Here is a 26992-nt window from a genome sequence, read left to right as displayed (position 1 = left end):
AATTTGGTATTCTATATTCTGGAAGATCTGTAGTTTTCTTGTAATGTCTTTCTTTTTCGTTTTCTTTTTTTTAGTTTCAGGATCAAGGCAATGTTACACTCAGAATGAATTGGCAAAGTATTCATTCCCTGCTCTTCAGTTTTCTATAAGAGTATGTGTGGAATTTATAATTTTTCTTAAGTGCTTGATTGTATTTACCAAAGAAGCAGTCTAGGCTTGTACTTTTCTTTGTTGAAGACTCTTAACTACAAATACAATTTACTTAATAGGTAATGGGTTTTTTTTTAGGTTGTGTATTTATTCTTGAGTAAATCTTGGTAATTTGTGTCTTTCAAGTAATTTGTCTATTTCATTCATGTTGTCAAATTATCTGCTTTGTAAAGTGGTATGATTCCTAATTCTCTTATTACTGTCTGTAGACGCTGTAGTGACGGCCCCTCTGTCACTGCTGATATTGATAACTTGTGTCTTATCTTTTTTCCTGACTAGTCTGATGAGAAGTTTATTAATTTTATTGATATTCTCAAAGAACCAGCCTTTGGTTTCATTTTCAATTTAATTGATCTCCGCTCTTATGTTTATTATTTATTTTCTTCTGCTTACTTTAGTTTTAATTTGATTTTCTGTTTCTAGTGTCTCAGGGTGGAAGTGATCTGAGACCTTTCTTCTTTTCTAATATAGCCATTTAGTGCTTTAAATTCTCCTCCTACATACTTCCTTAGCAGTATCCTACAAATTATGTGTTTTGTTTCCATTTTCATTAATTTGATTCTTTTAAAATTTCTCTTTTGATTTCTTCCTTGACCCATAGGATTATTTAAAAGTGTTTTATTTAGTTTTCATATATTTGCGATTTCAGCGATATCTTCCTGTTATTGATTTCTAACTTAATTTCGTTGTTATGAGAGAGCATACTTTGTATGATTTGAGAATCCATTTAAATATATTGACACTTATTTTATGACCCAGAATATGGCCTATCTTGATAAATGTTCTGTATGCACTTGTAAGGAATGTGTGTTCTGCTTTTGTTGGGTGGAGGGTTGGGCTTATAGTGTTGTTCAAGTCTTGTACATCCTCACTGATTGTCTGCCTACTTGTTCTGTCGGATATTGAGAGAGGGTATCGAAGTCACTGTAATTACAGTAAAACTGTAATTGTACAGTTTTTTCCTGCTCTTTCAGCCCTGTCATATTTTGCTTCAGGTATTTTGAATTTCTATTATTAATTGTATAAACATTTAGTCATATTATCTTTTCTTGATAAATTGACCCCTTTATCATTATGAAATGCCCCTATTTTCCCTATGGTAATATTCTTTGCTCTGTAATATAGTTTATGTACTATTAATATATCCTCTCGAGCTTTCTGTTGCTTAGTTGTAGCATGACATAGCTTTATTTTTAACTCATTTCTGTCTGTATATTTAAAGTGAATTTCTTTTTTTCTTCTTCTCCCCCCCCCGCCCCAGTACCTAGTTGTATATTCTAATTGTAAGTCCCTCTGGTTCTGCTATGTGGGATGCCACCTCAGCATGGCTTGATGAGCAGTACTAGGTCCGTGCCCAGGATCCAGACCAGCAAAACTCTGGGCCACCAAAGCAGAGCGCACAAACTTAACCACTTGGCCAGTGGGCCGTCCCCTAAAGTGAATTTCTTTTAGGCATCATATACTGCGTCTTGTTTTTTAAATGAATTTGACAATCTCTGCCTTTTAATTGTCGTGTTTAATGTGATTATTGATAAACTTTAATTTGCCATCTAGTTTTTGTTTTTTCTACCTGCCATTCCATCTGTCATATTTCTTTTCTTTTCCTCTTTGTCTTCTTTTGTATTAATTGACTTTTCAATTATATCATTATATCTCTTTTGTTGGCTCCACACCCCTTTTTTGAGTGGGTGATTTAGGGTTTATTTTATACATCTTTAACTTAATAGTGTGTAAGTTCAAGTAATGTTATACACCTTTATGTGTAATATAAGAACATTGTAACAGTATACATCCATCTTTGCTTTCCTGGCCTTTGTGCCATTGCTGTCAATAGTACAAAAAAATTTTTTTTCACTTCTGCATGTGTCAGAAGCCTCACAATATGGTATAATGATTTTTTCCTTTATGCAGCCAATTAGCTTTAAAAGAGATTTTAAAAGTGGGTTAAAAAGTATTTTATATTTACCTGCATATTTACCATTTCCAGTGTTCAACTTTCCTTTCTGTAGACCCAGATTTCCATCTGGTATTATTTTCCTTCTGCCTGAGTGACTTCTCTAATATTTCTTGTGTTGCAGATGTACTGGTGATAGGTTCTTTCACTGTTTATATGTTAGAAAATATTTCGTTTTTATTTTTGAGAAATACTTTTGACGCATATGGAATTCTAGATTGCCTATTGCTTTTCTTTCAGTTTAAAGATGTTACTCTATTGTCTCCTGGCTTGCATTGTTTATGATGAGAAGTATATTATCACTTTCATGTTTGTTACATTTTATTTAAAATCTTTGTTCCCCTTGACTGCTGTTAAGATTTTCTCTTATCACTAGTTTTAAACAATTTGATTTAACAATCATGCACTGCATAACAATGTTTCAGTCAATGATGGACCACATATATAATAGTGACCCCATTAGATTAGTACCATCAAGCCTGCCTGTGTGGTAGGCTATACCATCTAGGTTTGTGTGAGTACACTTTATGATGTTTGCACAAGAACAAAATCGCCTAACGATGCATTTTTCAAAATGTATGCCCATCTTTAAATGATGCATCTTTAAACGACTGTAGTGTTTTAGTGTAATTTTCTTTATGTTGTTTGTCCTTGAGGTTCATTGAGCTTCTTTTTCTGTGGGTTTATAGTTTTCATCTGTTATTCCTCAAATAATTTTTCCTGCTCCTTCTTTTTTATTCTCTCCTCTGGAGACTCTGATTATACATGTACTAAGCTACTTGAAGTTTCCCAAGCTCAGTGATTCTCTGGGTTTTCTACTCTCCCCCATCCTACACTCCTCCCACTCTCTTTTTCATTTGAATAGTTTCATATTGCTGTGTTTCATGCTCATTAATATTTTCTTCTGCAGTTCTAATCTGCTTTCAGTCCTATCCTGTATAACGTTTACCTCAGGCATTATGTTTTTCGTTTTTGGAAGTTTGATTTGGGTCATTTTTAAAGATAAACTTTTGTATTAGAATAGTTTAAGATTACGGAAAACTTGTCAAAATAGTATAGAAAGTTTCCATATATACCCTCACCCAGTTTCTCCTATTTTTTTATTGTGGTAAAAAAATTAATATAAAATTTACCATCTTAACCATTTCTAAGTGTATAGTTCAATAGTGTTAAGTATATTCACATTGTTATGAAACAGATCTCCAGAACTTTGTCATCTTGCAAAATTGAAACCTCTGTATCCATTAAACAATTCCCTTTTTCCCTCTCCACTCAGCCTCTGGTAACTACCATTCTACTTTTTGTTTGTATGAATTTTACTATTTTACAGTATATGTATACAGGAATAATATAGTACATGTGTTTTTGTGACTGGCTTATTTCACTTAGCATAATGTCCTTGCCTATATGTTTAACATCTTACATTTTTATGGTACATTTGTCACTGCATCTTAAAATGAAAAGCCTACTTGGATCCCATCTATTCCTCTAGCTATCTTACTCTTTTTCCATTCGTAGCCAATTTTGCAAAAATAATTTTTACTAAATCTTTCTTTCTCCTGCTATTCATTCCTGTTCTTACTAAATTCTCTTTCACATCCCACTCCACTGAAATCTCAGATGTCAAGATAATTTTATTGTTAGTATCCGTGTACACACTTCAGTCCTTATACTGACCCTTCTCCCACGTTTGACACTATTGACCGCACTTTCATTTTTGTATCTTTTTTCCTAATTTCTCAACTGATTTCTAGATAGAGATGTGAGTAATAAACTATTCACTTAGATATTGCTGCAAGTATCTGAAACCCATGTCTGAAACTAAACTCATAATTTTATCTCCAAGAGCTCTTCCTTTATCTCCTATCTCCACAAATGGTGAGATAACCTTCCAGCTTCCCCAAATACAGAAGCCATTCTTGATTGTTTTCTCTCCCATAGTTAATAATTTTCCATGTTCATTCATTTCTATCTCTTAAAATCTTTTGAGGGGCCACACTGGTGGCATAATGGTTGAGTTTGAGCATTCCACTTCGCCGGCCTGGGGTTCACAGGTTTGGATCCCAGGTGTGGACCCACACACCGCTAATCAAGCCATGCTGTGGTGACATGCCACATGCAAAGTAGAGGAAGATTGGCATGGATGTTAGCTAAGGGACAGTCTTCCTCAAGCAAAGAGAGGAAGATTGGCGACAGGTTAGCTCAGGGCCAATCTTCCTTACAAAAAACACCACAAAAAACAAAAAAAAATTTTGAATTTCTTCTCTCTTCCTTTGTTTCATATAATTTCTCATGTTAATCATTGCCATCACCACCTAATAAAGTTCTGTGTTTTCCGTCTTACCAAATATTTTTGCACATAATTGGGCAAAAATGTTATTTTCATTTTTTAATGGCATAACTTAAAGTTGATTTCAAGATTTATTTTCCAAAATATAACTCATCTTAATTTTATTAGGACATTTTTATTAAAAATTAAGTGTGTATGTATGGATTAAAAGTGGGGTTTTTTTTGAGCTTCTGGGTTGGTACAAGAACGCATCTACGTGCTGGGAGGTTGGCGCACCCTCAACTCCACAGGATCAGGAACTCTTGTGCTCAGGACCCTTCCGTACCTTGGACTGTGTATCTCTTCATCTGGCTATTCATTTGTATCCTTTGATCTCCTTTGTAATAAAGTGATAATCTAGTCTCCCTATATGGAACAGGCAAGATCTGAATTTTTACATGAATGGCACTTGTGGAAGTTAAAGAAGTGTGGACCCTGGAGATCGAGCAATATTTCTAGTAAAAAGAATTTCTGCAGTTGCAGACTGAGGGGATGGGGAAGCAGCATCATGACAGAGTGCAGTTAGATCCTTTTATGTGTAGTCTATAGGAATTTATAAAATAAAGGCTCCATGGACAATTTCTTTTAAAGTTTTGTTTTGAATGGCTTTATAGGAGAAAGCATATTATTTTCATGTAAGTATAGTATACTGGAATGGAATCCCAGTAAAATACCAAGATAACGTTACAAGATCAAAAAATGTTGATATCTGTAAGTACTTGGATTTTATAGCAAGCAACAAAATAGGAAGTTTTCTGGTATTTTAGTAATATTGCTAACTAACTGAAAAGCAAGCTATGGTATAGTCCAGGAAGTCAAGGCAAATATCAGAAATAACAAAGCCAGAAATAAAATATAACAAATATCAATAAATTCTTATGCAGTCTTGATATATGTGGAGAATAGTTTCTACAAACAGGTACAAAGCATTCAGTGAAATAATAAATCTGAAGTGATTCTAAAACTATGTTTATGTAAGCTGTAAAGCAAATATTGCATTCACAAGTTCACAGAAAGCTGCAGAAAAAATCAAATGCATATCGGAGGGATATAACAATCAGCAACATATTCATAAGGATTACAAATGTTTCAGTCTTCATCACCAAAATCTGAAACATAATCATCTTCAAAGTTGCGTAAAATTTCATCTTTAAGGCCTGAAAACTTATTGCTGTTAAAATTTGTGATTTTTTTCCCCCAAAAAAGCTACTGGCACTCTTTGAGTTAGAAATTGTGTCACCACTATCTTCAAGCAATTGATAATTCTTAATAACATCAAAGGACATTGCTGTGGAAGTTTCATGAGCATATACTTGCAAAAGCACATAGGACATTTTCTACTTGGGCATGCCTCATAAGAATCAGAGGATTTTATAGTCAATAAGGACGTTTGTCCTTTAGGATAGGTCATGGAGTGGCCAGTAGAGCTTCTCCTGATTTACAGACAAATTTTTCTACTTGATGTAGTCCTTCTCCCTTAGGATGTTTTCCTCCTGCCCCAAAGTATATACTGGGGGCAGGTGTGGAGACTTCTCAGTCAACAACAGGAGCACCACCAGAAGTAGGACAAGACCATAGGGACTTTTAGTCCATAATGCAGGCACATTAATTGGGGGCCAGGTAATTTTTTGGTAACTTTTTGGAGGAAGGGAGGTGACTACCTGTTATAAATTGGCATAACAGTATTTTATTTTCACTGGATTGATAAATTCATTGAGGATTAGCACTGTATCCTTCTTAGCTCAAAGTTTCCTAGTTTTTATCAAATTTTTTTATTGATTAAAACCTCAAATTTTTATCAAATGTTTACTGTCAATATGTTTGTAGGAACTGTGAATTTAATAGAAATGTTTGAATAGATGCTTATGCCATGAAATATAGTCATTTATGGAATTAAAGTTATTTTCTTTGCCTCTTTTAAATTAATAAACTAGATGTATTCGAGGGATATTTATTAAGAACCTGTTAGTGTCCAGACTGTATTCAGGGCCTTAGCTCATTAGCTATTATATTGCCCTGTAATTTATAGATTAGTAAACTGAGACTCTGAAAAGTAAATTGACTTGATTTTCTTACATAGGTAGTCAGTACTAGAATTGATTAAATACTGTTTTAAATCCTAAAATTTAACTTTATTTCAATTCATTTTAATTAATATGCTGTATGCTTTTCTTATTTATGGTATGCCTATGGAATGGTATCATAGAAATTAATATAAACTAATCAGTGTGATGTGTTTGTGTACAGTGAGAGAATCAAAGAAGATACTGACCATAATTCTGAAAAATACAGTAAAAATTAGTGAAAGAGAAGGGAAAGAACTGCTTTTGTATTTTGATGCATCATTAGAAATCACTAATGTGACACAAAAAGTTTTTGGTTCAAATAAACGTAAGGTAAGTGCTTAAAATCTTTTTAATAAATTTTATTAAATTTTCATAATTCTGGAAACTTTCACTTACTTGGGGCTATAAGTTTCAATGACTTTTTCTACAGTTCTTAAAATGACATGTAGATTTTTGGTTCTTTAGATTTGCATTGTGGAATAGCCATCACATTGTTAGCCATACCATTTGAGATACCTATTAGAAAGGATCTCAGATGACAAAATTAGCAGTAGCTCCTGAAAACATTTAGTGAATTTCTGCCAGGTGTTTAAAAAGTGAAATGAGACAAAGCCGTGTTTTCAAGACGTTAAACACTTTTTGTGAGAATTACAGAATATACTCAGAAGAAATAAGTGGCATAGGGAAAATGAAGTATAAAAGTTGAGGAAAAAGAATGCTCATTAAGAGTCAGATTTGAAAGAAAGGCTGTGGAGATGGGGCTTTAAATGGCCTTTGAAGTTGATGGATGAAATATAGATAAAATGCTTCCTAGGATTGTGGAAGACATTCTGAATAGGATATTGTTTAACTTGGAATCTAAGGTGACAATTCATGTTATGTTTGGGGGAGATATTCTGTTGCCAAGTTTGGATAGTGCATGTCTTATTCTGTTAAAGCTGCTATAACAAAAATACCATAGACTGGGTGGCTTAAACAACAAATGTTTATCTCACAGTTCTGGAGGCTGGGAAGTCCAAGATCAAGGTACCTGTAGATTTGGTCTCTAGTGAGGGCCCACGTTCTGGTTCATAGTGGCCATCTTTTCACTGTGTCCTCACATGGCAGAAAGACCAAGGGAGCTCTCTGGGGTCTCTTTGTAAAGGGCACTACTCCCATTCTTGAGAACTCTGCCCTTGTGACCCTAATCACCGCCCAAAGGCCCCACCTCCTAACACCATCACCTTGCCGATTAGGTTTCAACATGTGAACTTGGGGGGAAAACATTCAGTCTATAGCAGTGCGAAAGATTTATGGTAAAGAATAACAGAGAATATGTTTGTGAGGAACCCTTACCAAAATGACAAGCTAAGAAGACTGTGGTTCATGGGGAGTCAAGCTGAGAAGAGTATTTATATATACAGAGTAGTGATTTGAGATAATTTGGCAGTTTTGTAAGGAAGTAGGTAGGAAATAATTGCATTAAAATGGGAGAAAATTACATCCCTTTGAATTAATTTAATTTTAGGAATTTACCAGAAAACAAGGTATTTCAGTTGCCAAAACATCTGTGCATATACTTTTTGACGCAAGTGGATCCCAGGTGTGTGTCTAACTTACTTGATTTTTATCATCGGGCTAAATTTATCCCTAAATAGTAGCACAGTAATGAAGTTCCTGTTGGAGAGTGAATATCTAAAAAATAAACTATCTTAATATAGATAGTGCCTCAAGATGTATATTATTTTTTAAACATTATTAATTATAGTTTATTTTAGTACAGAAGGTAGATAGTCATTAATACCAGTTTTGGTAACTTTAACAGTTAGAAGTATGTGTCCTTCTGATGATGCCAAAGCTTGTTTTATGTCAATAAACATTTTAAAAAGTGGACACTTTTCGTTGGGTCACTTTGTAGGACTAAAAATTGTAACAGTACATAGAAGACAGAAAGAATTGACCTTTGTAAGTGTGAAATGAGTGGACGCTTTATTAAAACATCCAGTGATTTTGGGGAACTTCCTATGGTTTTCAGCGTTAAAATTTTTTTTCCACATCAACAGATTCTAGTGCCAGAGAGTCAAGTCTCACCAGTCGAAGAAGAGCTTGTTAGTTTGAAAGAAAAACCTAAGCCCCAAAAGGAATCTGCTATACCTCCAAAATATATCAAAAACAGTAATCAAGGGGACAGAAAAAATAGTCAGCTTGAGGTAAACATGGTGTCAAAATAGTTGTTTATAAAACAACATAGATCAAATCATTGCTGTATAAAATTACAGAAAAACACATCTAGAATTTATGTTAAATGACCTTCATCAATAACATTTCAGAGCATTTTCCCTGCCCTTTAAAATGCAAACAAAAGATAGTGTTTTAGCGAATTGTATTTGTGTGTAGGGATTAGGGGGTTAGGACAAGGTATACTATACACTTATAATTTCCAAATTAATTGTATATAGGAAAGTAACTACCACTGTTTGCACTTATCCTTTCTGTTCTATCTTTGCATTGGGCCATAATGTAGAATACAAATTTATAATGTACTGTTCTGCTTATTTGCGTGAGGAAAGAAAGAAAACTATTAGGTTCTTTTTTGTCCTCCTCCTCCATTGAAGATCTCCTCTAGGCCACATCCAGGAGAACCATTTCTAAGCCTTCTTCTCCGTATCTTGCTGGGACACTTGACATTGCTGATAGCCCTCTTTCTTAATGTCCTCTCCTTTGACTTTTGTGTTAGGCATTTTAATTCTCTTTCAGCTTCTATTACTACATCAGAGATGCTTTCTCTCTCCACCTCCTAAATGTAGATTTGCTCTAAAAGCTTGATACCCAGTCTTCTGAACATCTCTATGCCTTCTCCCTTAGAGAGCTTCCTTCATGTGTGTGATTTAAGCTTTTAAAATTTATGTATCAGACTTTAATTCAAAGTTCCATAGCTGTGTCTCCACTTACTCTTCTAATATTTCCTTTTGTATGTCTCTTCGAGTCCCTTCTTGAAGTCTAACCTCAAACTCTTTATTTTTTGCCTCAAATTTACATCTGCCTCCATACTTCAATAATGCTATCCATACTTTTTCTGATGATATCCTTGATTTCAGCCTCCTCTCTCCACATGCATGGAACCAAGGTGCTGGAATTGTTCTTTCATGGTATCTTTCACATTCTTTCCTCCTTGTTCCCTTTACCATTGTTTTAGCCTACCTAAGTTAATACAGTAACTTCCTAATTGGTCGTTGACACCATTGCTTCATCCTGCCAGCTGCTTTATATGGTATACCACTGATTTTTTTCTTAATACGGATATCCTCATAGCATTCTTCTACTCAAAAAGTTTTGTAATCTCTGTGTTTATCCCACTGAATCTAAATTTGACTCAGTTCTGAGATCTTCGGTAACTTAATTTTACTCTATCAAATTACCCTCCACTTTAGTAAGTTCAGTTGCTTTGCTGTCTCCTTTATGTCATGCTCATTCTTACCTCTATACCTTCATTCATGTTATTCATTCCTTACCTTTATTCATCTAAAACATACTTACATTTTCCCAGTCTTGGTTCATTTTCACTTTCTTCATGGAGTTTTTTTTATTGTTTCAGTTTTTACTAATCTCTCACATTTAGGCAACTATAACCCCACAGTTCTCTTCCATACATTTTGGCATGTTATGTTGCTCACTGTTTTTTCCCTTTAGTCTTGTGTCCTTCATTAAATTAAAAATGTCATCTTATATTTCCCATAGACGTTTGATCATAAAAGCTATTTTCTGATTCTTTATATCAGAATCATAACTTGAATACTTATTAAAAATGCAGATTCTTAGACCCCCTCCCCCGACCTTAAGCCTACTGAATCATAAACTCTGGGAAAGATTTAAGCGCACTAAACTTTGAAAAACATTGCACTGTTGTTCAATACGCACTGTGTTTTCAATAAGGATTAGCTTTTTGAAGCATTTATAGGAATAAGTAACTTCTCCAGGCCCATTCACTATATACCACTAGGAACTGTAATTTCTTTAAGAAGAATCTACTAGTTCAGTAGCTTGTTTTCTGGTTAATCTTAGAATTCTCTTTTCTCCTCCCCCACCTTCCATCCGCACCCCATATACGTACCTACTCAAAACTCTATCAATATTTTTTCTGTCTTAGGGGCAGGTGCCTTTTTAAAAACAGCTTTCCTCTGCCTCTTGCAGTTTGTCATCATCTACTCCTTTGTATAGCACCCTCTGAAACGCCTATCCCTTGTAGTCCCTGCCTCTGCTTATCTACTTCTGTTGTTCTTATCAGTTATTCTAGGATGAAGTTAGAAAATGCAAGTCTTTATTAGAACCACTAGCTTGTGTGTCATTGAGTTTCTGAATTGCTGTGGCTACCTTTTACTCCAAAGGCATTTTAGTCTTCACAGAATATGTGTGAAAGTTTTGAAGAATACTTAACGTTATGAAAGCATTCACAAACAAATTTACATAAATATGTATCCAAACATCATCTGCATTTAGTAGAATAGAAATTGTGAGCCATTGGTTAACTAGATAAAAGCAGTATCAATAAAATATTTTCAGCTAGTATTTAAAGCTGTAATAATTACTGTATTTCGTAAGTCTGGATATTCTACAAATATTCTTTAAAACAACATTCTTTACTTGTTTTGGCTATCTATTCAATACCAAATATTAGGATAAAACCCTTCAAGTGAGCCTAAAACACAGACATTTCTGGATATCATGTTGTTATAAAATACCATATATTTTGTTCATGTAGTAAAGGTAAAATGTTATGAATAAATTGTAGGATATTTAATTTCAAAAGAGAATGTGTGTTCACTGTGGTTGTTTCTCATGGTTTAAGATAATTACTCCTAGCAAAAGAAAGATGTCTGAAGCATCAATGATTGTTCCTGGTGCAGATAGATACACTGTGAGAAGCCCAATACTTTTAATCAACACATGTAAGTTTTATAGTCTTAAAAGATTTCTAACATGTATATTATATTTTAAAACACAATTTTTAATTCAGGGTTATTCTGAACATAATTTACCTAGAGAATAAGTTGGAGATATAAAAATTGATAAAATATGAACCACAAATGTCTTCTAATGGTCAAGAAATTTCAAATGTCTAAGAAAGGTATAATGGGTTTTGACATGTAAACATTATTCAAAATATTAACATCCAGCATTAATTAATTCATTACAATTTAAGCAGTAGTCAGCATAACAGTGGTTAAAACATTGAATTATTCAGGTCACTTGGGCTTATTTCCCCATTCCTAGGTGTGTGCTTCATACAGATTATCCTCTAGCTAAGTTTATAACCAGTTTCCTTTCTATAAAATGGGACTAAAGTGTCTACCTCATCAAATTGTTTAGAAGATTAAGTAAAAATCATTCAACAAGGAATATTTTAAACATTTAACCAGTGCCTGATACATACTGAGAGCTAAGTAAAAATTAAAAAATAACCTGATACTGTGTACTAGTTGCTATAATAACGCAGTCTTATTTAATCTTTATGACAATTTGATAGTGACCTCAGTTCCCAAAATCCAGTTGCCTACTGGGCAATTGTCTAATGTCTGACAGGCTCCTCAAACTTACTAAGTCCAAGATACATGCATCTTTCTACCCTCCCTGCCAATTTTTTCTTTATTTCTTACTTTGGTAAATGGCATCCATATCTACTTATTAATCTAAACCAGAAACCTGGGGCCCATCCTAGAACCTTCCTTTTTAGCCTTCTCATCTAAAAATTACTGCAGTAATAGCAATATGTAATCTTAAAAACTCCACAAATTTAGCAGTCCTTTGTCCTCCTTTTCAGCAGCACCACGAAGAGGAAGAGTTAAAGCACCACTCCAAATGATGAGTTCTGGAGAAAAAACTGGTGTTTCTAAAACATCAGAAAATGGAGCAGATAATGCTGTATCACTTAAATCTAGACCGTCTGAAGGAAGAAATAGAGGAGATAATACAGACAAAGTAACTTTACTTTGAAAGCATTTTTTAAATAAATTTTTATCAAGTTATTGAGTGTCTCACTTTGTTTAAAGTATTGCCTTTTTTTCTTTTTAGATATTTATTGCCCTTGAAAGTGAGGTCCTTCTAACATATGACTCCCTTACTGTGCTAACAATATCAATATAATTAGGATTTACACATTCAGTAGGAGAAAGGGACTTGCCATCATTCTTTAGTTTATTATACAAATTAGTGTCTGCTATGGCAAAACCTCAGGTATAGAAATGTAAGATACAAGTGGACCTTGTCCTTAAGTATCTGCAAGTCTAGCATGGAAATTAGACAAGTAAGATAATTATAATATTATATAAGTGTTCTCAGATGTACATTTAGGATGCAATAGGAACATAGTGGAGGGGTAGGTGCCTAACTCCAGAGCTGGAAGGGATGGTGACAATCAGGAAATGCTGTCTAAGAAGATGGAGAGTATATTGATTTTTGAAGGATCAATAATGATTAGTCGAAAGGACATCAAGGATAAGGGCATTTATTCAAGGTAGTTGAAGGGATAGAGCAGAAAATGGATAAGAGAAAGTTGTTTCTTGGAGAAATAGGAGGTAATCAGTGGTACAGATAAACGTGGATGAGGAACACCTAGTAGCTTTTGATTTCTCTGAAGTGTGAGGGTGGTTTCTCTTGGGGATGTGTTGAAGTAAAAGGCTCAGAGGCGCATAAAGATTAGGAATAGCTACTGAGAAGTAACGAAAAAGGTTCAGTATAAGTACAAGCATTAGGCAATATTGAGGCCTCAGTTTAACTAAAACTATGAATTTTATCATAGTATTAGTTCAGAAATATGTGTAATTTTCTCAAAGCTTAGCAGCCTTGGTGTTACAGTAAAAAAGAATAGGTGGTGAACTTGGTTATGTGGCAGAAGTATAAAGAGTGTAAGAGTTGAAGACGTTAGAAACAAAATAGTCAGTCATGGTTCAAATGATCTAGCTAAGTGTTTCTTTGAATAGTGGCACTATTGTTTAGTTGTGCAGTATGGTCCTGAATGTTGTAGGATGATAAGCATCCTATGCCTGTGCTTACTATTGTCAAGAGAACCCTACTATCATTGTGACAACCAAAAACACACTTGCACGTTTTCTTACTGCTCCTCTCTCAGTGTTGAGAACCATTGACTAGATTAAGTAGGGAAGATAGCCAGAGTGAGGCAAAAACATCTTAGCGTAGAGGGTATATTTTTCTGGTAGTGGTGGCAGATTTTTATTTGATCTAGGTAAGTGTGTATCTGTGGCTGTGGAAAGAGGGAAGCTTACTATAGGCAAGAGGTTGCCTGCACAGTGGCCAAAACTTTACAAAACCATTTAATATTTCATGGTTTCCAAGTCTTTTATGTATGTTAGTGAAAAGATGAAATAGGTGCAGGCTATGATATCAATGGCAATTGGAGATGTGCCATGGAGGTCTATAAATTATCAATTACAGGTGAAAATTAGATTATTATACTAGCTATGGGTGAGATGAGAAAATTTGTAGCATCTTCTGCCTCATCTTCAATGGAAGTTATTTGCTTGTGTTTTAGTTTAGGCAGTATTTTAGAGTGGGCATAACCTTTATGAAATACGTAGAAATACCATCCACCTTTTAATAGCAAGGCAAATTTATTTTAAAAGTTTTAAACTTTAATACTCTGACTTTTAAAAATTGTTTTCACATAATGTCTTAATTCAAATTTACATTAATATGTCTCCTGTGTTTATAGCATATCAAAACTGCTGAAGTTGTAGAAAAGACAGAAAATAAGGACATTGAATTTCCAAACCAAAATTTTAGTAAGTACTTTGGTTTAATTTCAGTCTCCCTTTTAAAAAAATATATTTTTCTCTCTGTACTTCTTTTTAACCCCATTGGCTTTCATTGATTTGCTTCATGCAAACAACTTAAATGCACAAGGAAATATAATACAGTCTCTGTTACCAAAAAGTTTGAGTCCGAGAGAGGGAAGACAAGATCAATCAATCTCTCCATCCCAATATGTGAACCTTGATCAAATTCTATACCAAGTCCCATTTTACCCTGCCAAACTGCACAAAAAATGAAAATACCATATTTTTGTTTTATTTAGATGAACTCCAGGATATTGTTCCTGATTCACAGGCAGTGGGAAAAATAGATAAACCTGTGTAAGTATGAGAAAACCCATCAAGTCATTTAGCATATATTATATAGCGTATCTTAGTGTTACTTTTAGATGAATGTAACAAATTTAAAGGAAAAGGCCTTTATATTCTTAGAATGTAGTATCATCTCTCGAGTAGTATGATAGCAGAATGAGGAATAGTCTGTATGTTTTTTCCATATCAACCAATATAACTCTTCAAATTGAGAGATTTAAAATGAATGAGATTTTTAAAATAATAAAGTATGAATGGGAAGAAATTTAACCTGGTTTAAATACACAGTAGAACATGTAAGATATGTAAGATATATTTAGGTAGATACCAAAATGGTAACAATAATGGAACTTTTTAATAATGTTCTTTAATCTGATCAATTATGTAGTAAATTTTAACTTTCATCATGACTTATGAAAATAGTTCCATACTTGACTGTTAACAAATTGCTATCAATAAACATTGACTAAATTAAAAAATCAGTCTTCTGTCAGAGTCATAGGCTAATGTTTTGTAATATATTAAGCAGATGAATTTATTTTGCAGGCTACCTTGTGCTTTAGACGTCTGTGGAAATAAAATGCACTCCAAATGGGCATATTGGACACCTGTAGAAAATATTAAGCTATGTAATAACCAGAGAGCAAGTACTTCATCAGAAGACACATTTAATCAAGGTGAAACATAGTTTTCTCTGTATATAATAGAGTTCAGGGAAATATTCATTTCTTGAGATGTCTAACATATCTTTGGTTTTAACACTTTTTGTGTATGATCAGATTATTAATTTAATATGGCTTAATTTCTCATTTTCCCACTAGATATTATTATCAACAAAAAACTTACTGAACAAAAATCATCCTCTTCGATATCTGATGATAATTCTGAAGAAACAGGAAGAGTGCAATATAAGAAAGAACTCATGCAGCATAAGAAAATAGATAAAGCAGAAGAAGTTTGCAAAAGAAACAATCAACGACAGCTAAATCATCCTAAACATTCGGAGAAGAAAACTATTGAAAATACTAAGCAGAGTGATTGGTGTATTGAATCTGAAACTACTTTTAAATCAGTTCTCCTAAATAAGACTGTTGAAGAATCTCTAATCTATAGGAAGAAATATATATTGTCAAAAGATGGGAAGACTTCTATTTGTGATAAAAGCCCTTCTCCTAGAAAACATGTGAAAAGTCATAGAAAATCAGGAAAAAGATTGACATCTGAACTTAATTCTCAAGATTTGAAACAAAAAAAAATGGTGAGCTTTCAGTGTGTTTTATATCTGCATACCCATAATATGCCTACTTAGTAAAATAAGAAAGTGAAAGAAGCTTGATTGGTTGCTGCAAATTCAACATTTGTAATACCTTGTTCTTTAATTCAAGCTTAGACTCGGAGAGTGAGTGCCTCCTGAACTCCTCACTCCTCCACCTAGTCCCAGCCCTGATAGAACGTGTGTGCCCGCTGGCACATAGGAGGCATGTAAATAGGTACAGCATGAATGAACCCTGCACTTCCTTGTCTTTTCCCATTGAGTCTCTCCACTCTGTCCCTCAGATTCTTTTGAATATGGATATCGAACTGTTTGTGACTCTCTTATGGGGCTTACCTTTCTTTTTAATAAATGATTATTTTCCCCTTCTTTTTAACCTATTAGAGTGTAAAGACTATGTTTTATTCAACATTTGTTTTCCTGCATGGCCTAGTACAGCTTTGCACATAGTAGCATCTGAAACATTTCTTGGATTATTGCATTAATGTTGATAAAGTTTTTCAAGAAAGGATGTAAGTGGAGTAGAGGAGACTATCTTCTACTGTAACTGTTGCTCAGCCCTGTTAGAACCTCCACTTTCTTCTTCAGGTTAGTCTTCTGCAGAATGTCTCCAGGACAGTTTTAGCTAGTTTGCTGCATGCTTTGAGACAAATTTACCTTTTGTAGCACTTACCATAAATCTTTTTTGGGGGTTATTGCTATAAAGATGCAGGATAAGAAAACTTTTAAATTAGAATACTAATTTAAAATTAGTATATTGGCACTGCCAATAATGCAGTTTGTTTTTTGCTATTCCTTAGAGGATGCAGGTTTTATAGGCTTTCATTTTCACTTATCTTCCAGCGATTTATTAATATCTGGGTAGCCAAATTTCTAGAGTCAATATAATACGTTCGCATATGGAGCATCTCAGCTCCATATGAAATGAAATATTTAATAGTTAATTGCAATTGTTGTATATAATTAGGGATTATTTCCTTTGTCTTGACCAGCCTACTCTTTATTTTGTTTTTAACCTGCAACTCACTGTCTGTGCCTAATTTGGCTACTTTCTTCTTTAACCAATTCTTTGGGTCCCTTTTTTCTTAGCTCTTAGTATGCTGTTCTTTCTTCTTTCTAGTCTTAGGTGCTATTTAGTTCCTTCAGACACAGGGGAAGTAAGGTTCTTTTTTGTCTGAATGCTGATCTGTCCTTCAACTTCAATTTTAAAGAATTGTCTTTGGAATTTAGAATCATTCCACAGAATTTCCTTGAACTAGTCATTCCTTGTTCCTGGGAGCACAGAAACTTGACCATCTCTTCTAAGCTGTTCTCTGACTTTTTGAAAGATCACCTCTCTGTTTTCAGGAGTTCTCCTCAGTCTTTCGTAGTGTCACTCCCTGTATGATTACACTGCATTTCTTGCCCCTTGCGTGCATGGATGACTCTCCTCTAAGGTAGTCGTCTGTCTGATCCTGTCTTTCTGTTCATTGGCTGAACTCAGAGAAATAGAACCTCTGTAATTCAGTGGTACAGAGTGCCCAAGTTGACTCCACTTACACCAGTAGTTCTTGAATCATACACTATTTTAGGGGAGGTTCACTTTTGCTACATTTTTATCAAACCAAATAAGCCCTGTCTTCATTCTGGTAATCTCAAGAAGGGATAGTAACTAATAACTTATAATATATGAAAACATATGAACTTAAAAATGGTTAAAATAGTAAATTTTATGTGATATTTATGTTTATGTTGTATTTTACCGTAATTTTAAAAACCCATATGCCTGTTTCCCAGAAAAAAGTAAAACTAAAATCAGGAGTACTCATATCATTGGAGTGTTAACAAAATTATTTAAAATTATGCAGATAATAATTCTTAGTTTGTAGTTCTTCCATTTTTTAAAAAAGTAATAGGTTTTTTTGGGAGCAGTTTCAGGTGTATAGGTGTACAAAGTGTTCCCGTATACTTCTTCACCCCACCCCAGTTTTCCCTATCATTAACATCTTATGTTAGTGTGGTCATTTGTTACAAATGCTGAGCCAATATTAATACAATATTATTAATTAAAGTCCATTGTTTACATTAGAGTTCACTCTTCCTGTTGTATATTCTTGTTATGTGTTTTGACAGATGTGTAGGAACGTGTATCCACCATTACAGTATCATACATAATAGTTTCACTGCCCTAAAATTCCCCTGTGCTCCAATCCCCCTCACAAAACTCCTGGCAATCACTGATCTTTTACTTTTTCCATTGTTTTGCCTTTTCCAGAGTGCCATATGGTAGGAATCATACAGTATGTAGTCTTTTCAGATTGGCTTCTTTCACTTAGCAAGATGCATTGAATGTTCCTCCATGTCTTTTTATGGTTTGACAACTTCTTTCTTTTTACTGCTACATAATATGTATGGATTTACCAAGATTTGTTTATCTATTCACCTATTGAAGAACATCTTGGTTGCTTCTACATTTTGACAGTTATGAATAAAGCATCTATAAACATTCATGTACAGGTTTTGTGTGGACATAAGCTTTCAACTCATTTGGGAAAATATCAAGGAGCATGATTGCTGGATCCTATGGTAAGAGTATGTTTAGTTTTGTAAGAAACTGCTTGTCTTTCCAAAAGTGGAAAAAGTGTTTATACCATTTTTTCAATCCAGCATCAATGAATGAGAGAGGTCCTGTTGATCTGAATCCTTGCCAGTATTGAATGTTGTCAATGTTGTGGATTTTAGCCACGGTTATAGATGCTTAGTGGTATCTCATTGTTGTTTTAATTTGCAATTCTCTAATGACATGATGTTGGGCATCCTTTCAGATTTTTGTTTACCATCTGTATATCTTCTTTGGTGAGTGGTCTGTTCAGATCTTTTGCCCATTTTTAAATTGGGTTCTTTGTTTTCTTATTGTTGAGTTTTAACAGTTCTTTGTATATTTTAGATATAAGTCCTTTATCAGATATGTTTTACAAATATTTTTTCCCAGTCTATGGCTTCTCTTTTCTTTCTCTAAACACTGTCTTTTGCAGAGCAGAAGTTTTTAATTTTAATGAAGTACTACTTATCATTTTTTTCTTTCATGGATTGTGCTTTTGCTGTTGTACATAAAAAAGCATTGCCAAACCCAAGGTCTTCTAGATTTTCTTCTATATTATCTTTTAGGAGTTTTATAGTTTGCATTTACATTTAGATCTGTGATCCATTTTGAGTTAATTTTTATGAAGGGTGTAAGGTCTGTGTCTACATTCATTTTTTTAGCATGTCCAGTTGTTCTAACACCATTTGTTAAAAAGACCTCCTTTCTCTATTGTATCACCTTTGTTCCTTTGTCAAAGATCAGTTGATTATATAATAGTAGGGGACCTCAACACCCCACTCACATCAATTGACAGATCATCCAGACAGAAAATCAAAAAGGAAATAGTGGAGCTAAATGAAAAACTAAAACAATTGGACTTAATAGACATATATAGATCACTTCACCCTAAAACAGCTGAATACACATTCTTCTCAAGTGCACATGGAACATTCTCAACGATAGACCCTATGTTGGGAAACAAGGCAAGCCTCTACAAATTTAAAAAAATTGAAATAATAACAAGCATCTTCTCCAATCATAATGCTATAAGGCTAGAAATTAATTACAAGAAAAAAGCTGAGAAAGGCACAAAGATGTGGAGACTAAACAATACACTACTGAACAAGCAATGGATCATTGAAGAAATTAAAGAAGAAATAAAAAAATACCTGGAAACAAATGAAAATGATAGCATGCCATACCAACTCATATGAGATACAGCAAAAGCTGTATTAAGAGGAAAATTCATCACAATACAGGCACATCTTAACAAACAAGAAAAATCCCAAATAAGCAATCTTAAACTCACCTAACTGAACTAGAGAAAGAAGAACAAATAAAGCCCAAAGTCAGCAGAAGGAGAGAAATAATAAAAATGAGAGCAGAAATAAATACTATTGAAACGAAAAAGGCAGTAGAAAGGATCAATGAAACAAAGAGCTGGTTCCTTGAGAAGATAAATAAAATTGAAAAACCCCTAGCCAGACTTACAATGAAAAAAAGGGAGAAAGCTCAAATAAACAAAATCAGAAATGAAAGAGGAGAAATAACAACAGACTCTGCAGAAATACAATGGATTATAAGAGAATACTACGAAAAACTCTATGCCAACAGAATGGATAACCTAGAGGAAATGGATAAATTCTTGGACTCCTACAATCTCCCAAAGCTCACTCAAGAAGAGGCAGACAATTTGAACAGACCAATAACAAGGAAAGAGATTGAATCAGCAATCAAAAACATCCCAAAGAATAAAACCCCAGGACCAGATGGCTTTCCTGGGGAATTCTACCAAACTTTCAGAGAGGATTTAATACCTATCCTTTTCAAGCTATTCCAAAAAATTAGGGAAGATGGAACACTTCCTAACACATTCTATGAGGCCCACATCATGCTGATACCAACACCTGACAAGCACCCAACGGAAAAAGAGAACTACAGGCCAATATCACTGATGAACATAGATGCAAAAATTCTAAACAAAATTTTGGCAACCAGAATTCAGCAATTCATCAAAAGGATCATACATCATGATCAGATGGGATTCATACCAGAGACACAGGGATGGGTCAACATCTGCAAATCAGTCAACGTGATACACCACATCAACAAACTGAGGAATAAAAACCACATGATCATCTCAATAGATGCAGAGCAAGCGTTTGACAAGATCCAACAGCCATTTATGATAAAAACTCTGAACAAAATGGGCATAGAAGGAAACTACCTCAACATAATAAAGGCCATATATGACAAACCAATAGCCAACATCATACTCAATGGGCAAAAACTGAACGCCATTCCCCTGAAAACAGGAATGAGACAAGGATGCCCTCTATCACCACTCTTATTTAACATAGTACTGGAGGTCCTGGCCAGAGCAATCAGGCAAGAAAAAGGAATAAAAGGAATCCAAATAGGGAGGGAAGAAGTGAAACTCTCGCTGTTTGAGACGACATGATCTTATATGTAGAAAACCCCAAAGAATCCATTGGAAAACTCTTAGAAGTAATCAACAACTACAGCAAAGTTGCAGGGTACAAAATCAATTTGCATAAATCAGTAGCATTTCTATACTCTAATAATGGACTAACAGAAAAAGAACTCAAGAACACAATACCATTCACAATCGCAACAAAAAGAATAAAATACCTCGGGGTAAATTTAACTAAGGAAGTGAAGGACCTATATAATGAAAATTAAAAGGCCTTTCTGAGAGAATTGGATGACGACATAAGGAGATGGAAAGACATTCCATGTACATGGATTGGAAGAATAAACATAGTTAAAATGTCCGTTCTACCTAAAGCAATCTACAGATTCAACGCCATCCCAATCAGAATCCCAATGACATTCTTTACAGAATTAGAACAAAGAATCCTAAAATTCATATGGGGCAACAAGAGACCCCGAATTTCTAAAGCAATCCTGAGAAAAAAAGAACAAAACGGGAGGCATCACAATCCCTGACTTCAAAACATACTACAAAGCTACAGTAATCAAAACAGCATGGTACTGGTACAAAAACAGGTGCACAGATCAATGGAACAGAATTGAAAGCCCAGAAATAAAACCACACATCTATGGACAGCTTATCTTCGACAAAGGAGCTGAGGGCATACAATGGAGAAAAGAAAGTCTTTTCAACAAATGGTGCTGGGAAAACTGGAAAGCCACATGTAAAAGGATGAAAATTGACCATTCTTTTTCACCATTCACCAAAATAAACTCAAAATGGATCAAAGACCTAAAGGTGAGACCTGAAACCATAAGGCTTCTAGAAGAAAACGTAGGCAGTACACTCTTTGACATCAATATTAAAAGGATCTTTTTGGACACCATGCCTTCTCAGAGAAGGGAAACAATAGAAAGAATAAACAAATGGGACTTCATCAGACTAAAGAGCTTCTTCAAGGCAAATGAAAACAGGATTGAAACAAAAAAAAACAGCCCACTAACTGGGAAAAAATATTTGGAAGTCATATATCTGACAAAGGCTTAATTAATATCCATAATATATAAAGAACTCTCATAACTCAACAACAAAAAATCACACAACCCAATCAAAAAATGGGCTGGAAACATGAACAGACATTTCCCCAAAGAAGATATACGGATGGCCAATAGGCACATGAAAAGATGCTCATCATTGCTGATCATCAGGGAAATGCAAATCAAAACTACACTAAGATATCACCTTACACCCATTAGAATGACAAAAAATATCTAAAACTAATAGTAACAAATGTTGGAGAGGTTGTGGAGGAAAAGGAACCCTCATACACTGCTGGTGGGAATGCAAACTGGTGCAGCCACTATGGAAAACAGTATGGAGATTCCTCAAAAAATTAAAAATAGAACTACCATATGATCCAGCCATCCCACTACTGGGTATTTATCCAAAGAGCTTGAAGTCAGCAATCCCAAAAGTCCTATGTACCCCAATGTTCATTGCAGCATTATTTACAATAGCCAAGTCTGGGAAGCAACCTAAGTGCCCATCAACAGATGAATGGATAAAGAAGATGTGGTACATATACACAATGGAATACTACTCAGCTGCAAAACAGAACAAAATCATTCTATTTGCAATAACATGGATGGACCTTGAGGGAGTTATGTTAAGTGAAATAAGCCAGCTAGAGAAGGATAATCTGTATATGACTCCACTCATATGAGGAATTTAAAAATGTGGACTAAGAACAGTTTAGTGGATACCAGGGGAAAGGTGGGGTGGAGGGTGGGCACAAAGGGTGAAGTGGTCCACCTACAACACGAATGACAAACATTAATGTACAACTGAAATTTCACAAGATTGTAACCTATCATTAACTCAATAAAAAAAAAGATCAGTTGATTATATTTATTTGGGCCTATCTCTGAGCTCTCTGTTTTGTTCCATTATTCTATTTGTCTGTTCTTTCACCAATACCACACTATATGTAAGTATATAGTCTTAAAGTAGGGTAACGTCCTCCAACTTTGTTCTTCTCCTTCAATATTGTGTCGGCTGTTCTGGGCCGTCTCTAGCTTCTCCATGTAAACTTTAGAATCATTTTGTCAATATCCACAAAATAACTTGCTGGGATTTTGATTGGGATTACATTGAATCTATAGATCAAGTTGGAAAGAACTTGACAATATTTAACTTCCTATACGTGAACATGGAATCTCTCTCCATTTATTTAGATGGTAATTGATTGTTTCATCAGTCTTGTAGTTTTCCTCATATATATCTCGTATATTTGTTAGATTTCTACCTATTTCATCTTGGGGAATGCTAATGTAAATGGAATGTAATTTCAAATTGCAGTTGTTTGTTACTGGTTTATAAGAAAGCAATTGACTTTTGTATATTAACCTTGTATTGTTCTACCATGCTGTAGTTGCTTTTTAGTTCCGGGAGTATTTTTGTTGATTCTTTGATATTTTCTACATAAACAATGATATCATCTGTGAGCAAAGACAATTTTATTTCTTTCTTCCCAATCTGTATACTGTTTATTTCCTTTTCTTTTCTTATTGCATTAGTGGGACTTCCAGTATGTTGTTGAGTGGGAGTGGTGAGAGCAGACTTCTTTCCTTGTTTCTGATCTTAGTGAGAAAGCATCTAGTTTCTCTCCATTAAGTAAGATCTTAGTTATAATTTTTTTTTGTATATTTTCTTTATCAAATCGAGGATGTCTCCTCTATTCCTGGCGCTCTGAGAGATGTTATTATGAATGGGTATTGGATTGTGTCAAATGTTTTTTATGCATCTGTTTTGATATGATCATATGATTTTTCTTCTTTAGCCTGTTGAAAAGATGGATTACATTCATTGATTTTCAAATGTTGAATCAGGTTTGCTTACCTGGAATAAATTCCACTTGGTTATGGTGCATAATTCTTTTTGTACATTTTTGGATTCGATTTGCTAATATTTTGTTGAGGATTTTTGCATCTGTATTCATAAGAGAGATTGGTCTTTAGCCATCCTTTCTTATGTCTTTGATTTTGGTATTAGGATGATATTGGCTTCATGGAATGACTTAGGAAGTATTCCCTCTGCTTCTGTCTTCTCTAAGATTGTTGAAAACTGATATAATTCTTCTTTAAGTGTTTATAGAACTCAAGCGAACCCATTTGGGCCTGGTGCTTTCTGTTTTAGAAGGTATTAATTATTGATTCAGTTTCTTTAACAGATACAGCCCTATTCAGATCATCTATTTCTCCCTGTGTGAATTTTGGTAGAATCTGTCTTTCAAGGAATTGGTCCTTTTAATCAGGGTTATCAAATTTGTAGGCATAGAGTCATTCATAATGTTCCTTTATTATTCTCTTGATGTCCATGTGATCAGTAGTAATAGCTTCTCTTTCATTTCTGATATTAGTAATATCTGTCTTTTTTCTCTTTCTCTTTTTTTCCTTAGTTAACTTCGCTAGAGGCTTATTAATTTTATTGATCTTTTCAAAGAACCAGCTTTTAGTTTCTTTCAGTTTTTTATATGGTTTCTTGTTTTTCCATGAATAGAAACTTTTTTTTTAATCTCTGTAGAGCACTCTGCACAATTCTATATGTTTAAAGACTTACCCTGATTTGTTTTAATGCCTAACAAAGCTCAAACTTATTAAATAATTCCTGACCCTGTTTTTTTCTCCTTGTAGTTATACAGTCATGCTTCACTTAATGACAAGGATATGTTCTGAGAAATGTGTCGTTAGGCAATTTCATTGTATGAACATCATATAGTGTACTACAGAACTAGATGGTATGGCCTACTACACATGTAGGCTATATGGTGCTAATCTTATGGGACCATCATCGTATATGTGGTCTGTCATTGACCAAAATGTCATTATGTGGCACATGACTGTACATACAACCAACTTTTTCATGAATTTTATTTTCAGTCTTTATTTTCCATTGAAAGTTAACTGGTAGAGTAAGTAACTTATAAATTGTTTCAGAGAGAAAAATCAAAAGGGAAAGGATTTACAGATGCAGCAGAATCCTTGATAAGCCAAATTAATAAGAGGTACAAACCAAAGGATGACACAAAGTCTACAAGAAAATTAAAGGAGTCTTTCATTGACAGGTATGTTCTTAAATTTTAGATGGGAATATTTTTCTGACAGATACAACTAAATTATTTTACACAGTTTTAAGAAGATTAGTTGTAATCATATATTCAAATAATGTAACCTTCCAGTAGGAAACATATTAACTTATGTACTTTATAAATAGTAGCTGTTTAAATTATACAGGAAGGGAACTGAATTTGAAATTAGTTATTCTAGTATCTGATTACACTTTATAAAGTATCAAAAACACCATATCAATACAGCATACCGTTCCAGAAATCTTTAGGATATAGACATTTTTTTTCTTTCTGCTTTTTCTCCCCAACGCCCCCCCCCTCCCCAGGACATAGTTGTATCTTTTAGTTGTGGGTCCTTCTAGTTGTGGCATGTGGGACGCCGCCTCAGCGTGGCCTGACGAGTGGTTCCATGTCCACACCCAGGATCCCCACCAGCAAAACCCTGGGCCGCCGAAGCAGAGCATGTGAACTCAACCACTTGGCTGCAGGGCCGGCCTAGGATATAGACATTTTAGAATTTTATTTGTTGAGCCTAGTAATGAGTAAAATTAAATATGTTTAAATATATTGCTTAATGAAATATGAAATTTAAATGCTCTGAAATGAGTTATTTTTATATAGTAAATATGTGTTTCTTGTTTGCAATCTTTCTGAAGGTTAGTTTTCTTCTTATTACAAAATGTCTCATTATAGGTGGCCAGATGGTTAATTCACATTTAAATTAATCCTGGCCTTATTATATGGCATGAAAAAAAACTACTCTCATGGTAGAACCATTCATTTTAAATTGCTTGGCACCTGCTGCTGCATGAATGATTCATCTTAGAATTAACTATTATTGTTGCTATTTATTATGAGTGAAGTTGCAAAAATATCAGACTAATGCTGTCATATTTCAGTTGTTTTTAGCATATTGTATGTAGATTTAGTGACCCCAATATATTTTACCTTGTGTAAAATGGCTTTTATGAAAAGTGTTCTACTGATATTTAACTGCTTTTTTAATTTTGCCAAAATCTTTTTCATAGTGGTCTTTCAAACAAATCTGACATACAGCTCAGTAAGGTAGGTTTCATTTATTTAACTTCACTAAACATATAGTAAACACTAAAGTAGAATAGTAGTAGGATGGAATTAGATTTAATTTTTTCACCATTTTGATAAATGGATTAAACAACTTTCAAGTTTAATGGCAGGTACTCAAAATAGCCCCCTAACCTTCTGTTCTGCTTTTCAAAGAAAATACTTCTTTAAGATTTATGAGTGTGGTATTTTTACTTTTGACACATGATTCAGTGTATCTTTGTCACCATTTTCTTTTGTTCAAAATCCTTATTTGGTCCCTGTTGTTTATTGAATTAAGTGGAGGCTTAGGCTAGCTCCCTAGTACCTTTAAAAGTCTGTCTTATTTCCTAATATTAGTTACCTAGATGTGTCTTGTTAGCTGGAACATAATAACTTGAGATTCCCTGAAGTCTCTTTCCTAAGTGTTTCTCTTCTAAGCCCTTTGGAAAGGACTTCAACCTGAGTCAGCAGGTGCTCTCACACTCTTTTCTGATTGTCAAAACTTCCTCCTTGTAAGCCTTGCTTCAGAGTCTGACTTCTTTATGAAAACCTTCCAAGGTGCCCTGACTCAAAATCCAAATGGGCAGGAATTCTGAATCTGCATAATAATTTCTTTGTACCTTTGTTTTGATATTTTACTTACTATTGCAGTTCTTTTTTTTTTCCCTCTTCTGTCTTGTACTAGAGTGTAACTGTTTAGAATCATCTTTGTATCCTGTATAACACCTTTTCTCACTTTTGTATCCCCTTTAATATTTTTGCTCATTTTTGTATCTTCTGTAATAGCACATACTGGCATGCAAAAGATAAATTTAACAAATGTATCTAAACACT

General features: G+C 34.2%; 1 protein-coding gene across 1 annotated transcript in view; it reads left to right on the top strand.

Annotated features, from left to right (window-relative positions):
* SYCP2 (synaptonemal complex protein 2) overlaps positions 1–15934 on the top strand; it is a 47347-nt gene extending 31413 nt beyond the window's left edge. The window contains exons 15-20 of the mRNA XM_070486197.1: positions 6741–6889; positions 12357–12514; positions 14265–14334; positions 14628–14685; positions 15223–15353; positions 15498–15934. Coding sequence (XP_070342298.1) covers positions 6741–6889; positions 12357–12398 — 191 coding nt within the window. The 3' untranslated portion in view covers positions 12399–12514; positions 14265–14334; positions 14628–14685; positions 15223–15353; positions 15498–15934. The remainder of the gene's footprint in view (positions 1–6740; positions 6890–12356; positions 12515–14264; positions 14335–14627; positions 14686–15222; positions 15354–15497) is intronic.
* The last annotated feature ends 11058 nt before the right edge of the window (positions 15935–26992 follow it).

The sequence above is a fragment of the Equus asinus genome, chromosome 15, assembly GCF_041296235.1.
Source record: "Equus asinus isolate D_3611 breed Donkey chromosome 15, EquAss-T2T_v2, whole genome shotgun sequence".
NCBI lineage: Eukaryota > Metazoa > Chordata > Mammalia > Perissodactyla > Equidae > Equus > Equus asinus.
The sequence above is the reverse complement of the archived record's forward strand: the minus strand, read 5'-3'. Positions and strand labels throughout refer to the sequence as shown.